At 36.6% G+C, this 6,895-nt stretch overlaps 1 protein-coding gene and 1 non-coding gene across 3 annotated transcripts; both read left to right on the forward strand.

Moving 5' to 3' along the window:
• The first annotated feature begins 1,428 nt into the window (after window positions 1-1,428).
• LOC110728966 lies at window positions 1,429-4,513 on the forward strand. 2 transcript variants are annotated; one of them, XM_021908646.1, is made up of 2 exons: window positions 1,429-2,301; window positions 3,941-4,513. In XM_021908646.1, the coding sequence occupies exon 1, from the start codon at window positions 1,533-1,535 to the stop codon at window positions 2,148-2,150; it is 618 nt and encodes a 205-aa protein (XP_021764338.1). In that variant the 5' UTR covers window positions 1,429-1,532; the 3' UTR covers window positions 2,151-2,301; window positions 3,941-4,513. The 2 variants fall into 2 exon arrangements, with proteins under 2 accessions (XP_021764338.1, XP_021764340.1); XM_021908648.1 differs by having other exon boundaries at window positions 1,433-2,301; window positions 4,050-4,513.
• Window positions 4,514-6,079: 1,566 nt separating this feature from the next.
• On the forward strand, window positions 6,080-6,150 carry TRNAG-GCC. Its single transcript has one exon. It is a non-coding gene; the product is annotated as a tRNA-Gly (tRNA).
• Window positions 6,151-6,895: the final 745 nt, after the last annotated feature.

The following is a 6,895-nucleotide window of genomic DNA, read 5'->3' on the forward strand; positions in this document are numbered from 1 at the left end:
ATTTAGAGTAACCTATCACTTCCCAACCGTCACGACTCCGTAGTTGTCGAACCTTTACTCTGAACTCACACCCACAACCTTTCCGCTTTGTGTCAAACCGAGTGGCTGTACGAAAATCTCTTTCTTCTCTTTTGCGATAACGGTCACATCTCAAAATGCGATCCATTCTACCATCCCGTTGAGATTTATGAGTTGCTACTACCAAGCAAAATCCAGCTGCAATTGCAACCTGTTTTGCCCAATCAATCGCCTGTTGAGCTTCTTCGAATGGACCATCATGTCCAAATATCCCACTGTAATCATTTCCGTCTCCACCATATTCCTGCATCAATTATATATTACAATAAATACATTTAACGGATAATACATTTAATTTCTATATTTCCACATAATTAACACAAAAAAAAACATAATTATATATAATCAAACTTAATTTTTATAAAAACCCAATTTGAATTTTCAAACTAAATTTAAAAATATACCATTTCGAATTTTCAAATTTAATTTTAAAAAAACCTATTTCGAATTTTTTTAAAAAATCATTTTCGATTTTTTTTTTCACAAAAAAATTAAATAAAAAACAACAACAAAATCAAAAAGGAAAAAATAAAAATTAATTATTAAAGGTGGCGTCTGCCAGGGCTGCCACAGCCACTGGACTGGCGCCTGGCAGGGCCGCCTCACCCAGTGGAGTGGCGTCTGCCCAGGACGCCAGTCTGGTGGTCTGGGCGTCTGGGCTGGACGCCACTCTGGTGGTCTGGGCGTCTAGCCTGGACGCCACTCTGGTGGTTCTGGCGTCCGGCTTGGACGTCCAGGCTACGGTTTGGGCGTCCACCCTAGGCGCCGGAGCCACTCCGACGGTAAATCGTGAATTTTAACGGTGACTTACCTCGTTTTCCGTCGACGACGACGTACCTCCGGCGTCCCCCGCATCTCCGGCCTGCCATCCGGTCTCCCCCGGCGAGCCAGTACGGCTCCACATTTTTTACACCGAGATTATTTCAATTTTAGCAAAAGGGCATAATGGTCAAATCATAACATATTTGTGGGCTTTATATGGTAAATTGCGGGCGATGTTTAGCGTTTCACATCACCTTTTATTACCCAAAGAAAAAAATTATCGTTCTCAAACGCAACGTAAAAAAAGGTTAATCTTGGAGTGTCAAGTTAGGGTTAAGGTCCAAATGTATGTATAGTGACTTTATCTAATACTTCCTCCGTTTTCTTTTACTTGCAACTCTTCCCTAAAAAGGAAATGTCACAATAATTGCAACACACTATAAAAGGAAAGTTATTTTAGGAAAAACTATATTATTTCCCTATTTAAAATACATGGGCCATTAAGTTACACTCTTAACAACTACTCATCCTATTTAAAGTTTATTATATTATGTAAACCCCGCCTTTCTTAATTACCGCGTTAAAGGGTGTGTTGCATCTAAAACGAAGGAAGTACTAACGAAGTAATGAGTAATGACCCCATTTATTTATCATCTGTAGCCTAATCATCTCCAAAACAGAACCCAAAACCAATGGCGGAACCATCATCAAACGAAGAAGACTACTCTGCCTCAGCAACCCTCATCCACTTCGACCGCCCCCTTCCTCTCATCCGCCGCCCCATTCCCGCCGGCCCGACCGACGACCCGGAACTCGGCCCATTCGTCCTAGCATTCCCTACCCCACAATCCTTCTTCTCTTCCCTCAAATTCTGCGAGTCGAAGCTTCTGGAACAATGTGAAGCAGGGGTACGAATCGGGTGCTCCATAACCGCATCAAACAACTGTAAACCACCTTGGTGGAAGACCCTTTTCGGGAAAATCGATTTCAAAGAGAGAAGCGAGTGTGAGGAGAGAGAAATGGCTGCTTGTCTTCAAGGGTCGAAGGAAAAATGTGGGGAGTTTTCCAAAGATAAGTGCTTGGGCCCGTTTGGGTCGGCCCGGATTGCTTGTAGAGAGAGAAAGGTGAGGAAGAAGGAGGTGGGTGGGTTGATTTCTTGGGTCTCGGGTTTGGGTCTTTTCAATGGGAATTTAGGGTTTGAATTGTTAGCTGGGAATCAATTGGGGTTGCTTTCTGAATTGAATTTGAGCTATGAAGTCACAAATTTTAGAGGGTCTGAGCTATTGAAAGATAGAAATCAACCCGATTGATGGAGAAATATATTTGTAATTTTAATCTGATTTGTTGAAGTGTATAGAGAGCCGCAAAGGGAAATGATGTAGACGGGATTTATCCTAGGTTTAGCATAGAGAGCCATAAAGAGCAATGATGAGTTGAAGATAGGGGTGTTTTTTCATGTGGGTAAGTGACATTATCAACATATTCTGTTTTCTAAGTATTGACAAGTTTACATTAATCCTTTATATTTGACTGTTTTCTTTGTCATTTCTGTATTAGACTACTTAGTTTGGTAGGCTGATTTATGTTCTTGATGTTATCCATTTGAATGATTTGTGCAGATTATTGAAAATTTGAATCTCAGTAATTGATGCCTAGTAAGGTCCCATGGTGATATATGAGGAATAGATATGCTTGTGTGAATACTTCTTGTTGATTTTGATGATTGTTATTGGGTTTATCTGTTTATGCTCTATCTTGCTTTGCCAGAATGTTGATAGTGTATTCGTATGTTCTCTGCTTAGTTTGTTTGTGCTACATTCTTTTGCTTACTCTCTAATTTAGAATTTTAGAGTTTGGGAAAGGTGTGGGGAAAAGTCGAAACTTTGGGCCTATGGCTTTTATGTTCTTTGTATTTGGAGGGAAAAATGAGCTAATTTAGTTGATTGAAAGAGACGGAAGAACGAAATAAGGATTAGTTATTACTCGTAAGAGTCGCAACACTTTTGTATAAAAGGCAAGAAGGTAAGGATGAAAAATTGAGGATTACAAACTGTGAAGTGTGAAAAGCTGCATGTTTTAGCCACAGGGAGTGATTTTTTATTCAAATGACATGATTCATTACTAACTTTTCCTGAGTACACTTTGTCTGGCCTTTCTATTGCTAAATCTTCAACTGTTATGAACTGTCATTCCATCATCATAAGGTAAGTGGAACTTCAAATTTCCATGGGAACCCGGAATTAGAACTTAATGCAGTGAATTAACCAATTTTACACTTCCTAGGAAATAGTATTTTAGGAAATTGTAAATATTGTAATCCCTCACAAAGTCACGAAAAGTGCAAGTGTACAATTTCTTACATCTAACCAAAAGCACACCTAATGACCAAGATTGACTAGATACGAGTGTATTCTTATATAGTATAGCTCTTTTGTTTCACTGTAGTCAAGTTTGCTCTTTTGCTGCTGTCTTTTGTATTCACAGACTCAGTTGTTTCCCTCTTTGTAAATGCTAAGTGTTGCAGCTATTGCCTTATCGCTTTTTGTACCTCTTAAATTATCATACCAGAGTGCAATATTTGAAGTTGATTAGTCTTTTTTCTCTCTTTTCTCCTTGGGTCTTTAATCTACAAAAATTAGAACATAGGTGTCCATCAAATGGAGATGCTGAAGGAAGGCACTTGAGAATTGAGATGTATAAGTGCTTATATAGAAGCATTTGGTTGATTCATGTATAAACCTGTGAGCTCATAGTTTGATTACTAGCGTGATCTTTTATCTTGAATCAATGATTACTGCATGAGCTAATTAGCATTAGTGACATATGGAGCCTTGATTAATTTGCCTTGGTAAGTATATCTTGTGTTTGCTTTTCTCAAGTTATTTCAGGGTTTAGGTTGCAAGTTTTTTTGCTCCAACTTCCCACATAGGTTAAAATATATCACAAACCATCTATTTAGAAAATTGTTTTTTAGATTTGGATTGCTTCCTTCTTTCACGAAGCTCATTTTTCTGGGTAAAAATCATCAAAGATGTAACCCCTGTGTTAACAGTGCAAGGTTTGATTCTTTTTTCTGTCATTGTTGTCTCCTGTGCATCAGTTTTGACAGGGATTTCAGCTTGTTTAGGGGGATCAGTGTTGTGGCTCATATTGCGAATTTATGACCTTGAGATAATTATGGAATGTGTATTGTGTGATTCTGATTACAGAGAAATCGCTGGGTTGAATTTCAGAGCATGTTTGGTAATTGAAGAGTATTTGACTATTTGGGATACAATGAAGATATATTACATTGGCTATAACAAGTCAGTATCCGAGTTGCCTATTATTGGTAGAAAGATGGAACTACTGAACTGTTGTAATGGCCAGTGGCTGGGCTAGAAGAGCATGTAATAAGGTCTCGACTGACAAGATTCAAGCTTCCTCGACTTCATATATAGGAGCTGTTGTATATTTTGTGTTATCTGGTGTGTCACAACTTCATGTTCTGGCATCAACAGTTCAACACTACGTTGGTGTTAGTCTTGTGGGCTGTTTTTAAGAATCCCTTTCCGGTCATTTTTCATGTGTAATCAGTATCGGCATAACATAAGGATGATGTATATAGAATTTTCTATTAAGAACAGATGAATTGATGAAAAAGTACTAATTATAGTATTATTACTGTACAAAAACATAATTACTATCATCTAGGTCCAATATTTACAGTAATAAATACAATCTGATTTATGTTCAAGCTAAAAGAGAAGAAAGTGAAATTAAATTTACATTATTTGTACATTGTATTCACATTTACAACATAACTTTACATGACATAAATTGAAGTTAATAAGTTTAAATCAAAATGAGTCTCCTCTGGCAAGGGAAGATCCTCTGCTTCTACTTGATCAACTATATATATGTATGTTCTTCATTGATCCACAACATGCATTAACCCGATTTACGATCTTTCGGTTTTAGGACTTGTTTCATCCTCACTAACATAATCAGATAGATTCAAATATCTTTGTTGATCTCCTTTCTGTTTCCATTGTGACCTACAAGTTAAACATTTTGTCAATTCTTTCCTTTGAGTCCTCTTCCAAGTTATCAAGCATTCCTCATGGATAGGAATCCTACAAGTCTCGCAAGCCACCATTCGATCCCCGGACCTCCCATCTCTAGGCATATCGGACATGTACCCCCAACCTCTGCTTTCATACACGGCTTTAGGTTTGCATTCCGTAAGCCTAACTCTTTCTTTAAGAAAAAAACTTGGTGGAACCTCTGGCGTAATGTGTGGCTTGCTAGGGATACTGGGGAGCTTGGGGTGGCTCGAAGCTTCTCGAGGTGGCAAGGGCTTATGGTTTGCTTCCTTAAGCCTGGATCGTCGAGGGGGAACCCTAGGACCTTGATGAGCACAAAGAGGATGTGCTTGCATGGGGTGGTACGATCAGGGCACGTGCATGAGGGTGTAATTGATATGTTAACAATGTACACGTTACCTGTTGCTCCTAGGACGTAAAACTCTGGGTCTGACCTATATAGGAGGAAGATATGGTGGAGTAACGCGTTCGTTACACGTTCCGTGAAGGCTTGTAAGGTGGGCTTAGACGGGGTGCATTTGCAAGGGTGATGGTCATGGTGTTGGTGGTGATGGTTATATGAAGAGGAGAAGGCTTTAGGCGGCGTTTTTGTCGCCATTTTAAAGAATGACATCAATTAAGGGTAGGTACATAATATAGGTAAGGGACATTTACGTGTATTGGAAAAAAAAAAGAGGTAAGAAAATTCATCTCAATTTATAAGTTAATCAAGGAGAAAAGAACAAGTCATTACAGAAAAGTAATGCGTTGTTGATAGTAATCAGAACATAATTTTATGGAGTAATTGCTATTTTTACATCATTATAGTTAATTATTAGAATTTATTATTTTTGGATTTGTTTTGTTAGCCCTACAACTTATCTCATTGTTTATTTTTCATATAAGACAAGCTGTTTTTAGTTTCTAAATGTAGTACAAATATACCACATATAGTTTTTATTCCTAAAAAATGCCACATTGTGTTATTTCCGCTTTCACACATTTAATATTATAATTCTCATTATTTAAAAAATATATATATAAAAAAAAATAACATAAAAGCTTATACGAAGTATTTAATATGGTCAAAGAAAAATACGAAGTATATGGTTAATGAAAAAACAATTCAACATGTAAAATTATTTAATATTCTGAAAGCTCAAATATTCATCAAAGCACCAGTGGTCTAGTGGTAGAATAGTACCCTGCCACGGTACAGACCCGGGTTCGATTCCCGGCTGGTGCATATTTTGTTTTGTTTTGTTTTTTTTTTTTCTTCCCCACAATGAAGCTAAACGTTTTTCTATTTATCATGAAGATGAACTTGTATTTTCTTCGAATTTAATCAAGAATAAGTAATGTTCAGACTCTCCTCTTGATTAATTAATTATTAAGCAGTACAAACTTTTCCTTTCATTTAGATTTATCCACTTTATATTAGTTTTCAATTTTGAATCCTTGGCTCATCATATATAATGATTCAAAATTTTCTTTTAATTTCCTATACTTTAATTTTATTGAAAAAACTTCAACGATTTGAAAGAACATCTAAATGGAATCATCTTATCTAAGAAGACTTAATAATGCACTTTAAGGGGTTGACGTTGGACTTTTCTAGTACAAGTATGTAAGTAGTTAGTAGTACACTATAGACACAGTACATTGTACGGAACAACGGATTACAATGTAAGGTCAAGAAGAAAGCTAAGGATTTCCTAAAAAAAAAAAAAAAAAAAAAAAAGCTAAGGATGGACCAAAGTTGCCATCATGGAAAATTGGAAATTAGTTGGAACTTTCCATAAAATATACAGTATACTCTATACTTGGACAATATTTCGGATTATTACATTAATTACAAAAAAAATAATAAGTAACCCTAAGGGTTATGTATAAGAAGTTAAAAAAGGAAATATTGAGGAAGAATTAATATTAATTACACCGATTTGCATGTGATTTTATCATGAATTCCCAACTTAATTTCATTTTAAGAA

Source organism: Chenopodium quinoa, unplaced genomic scaffold (genome assembly GCF_001683475.1).
Source record: "Chenopodium quinoa cultivar QQ74 unplaced genomic scaffold, ASM168347v1, whole genome shotgun sequence".
Lineage (NCBI taxonomy): Eukaryota > Viridiplantae > Streptophyta > Magnoliopsida > Caryophyllales > Amaranthaceae > Chenopodium > Chenopodium quinoa.

Bases quoted from the DNA above. Each gene is read 5' to 3' on its own strand.
- LOC110728966 (XM_021908646.1), top strand. From the start codon at position 1,533: ATGGCGGAACCATCATCAAACGAAGAAGACTACTCTGCCTCAGCAACC.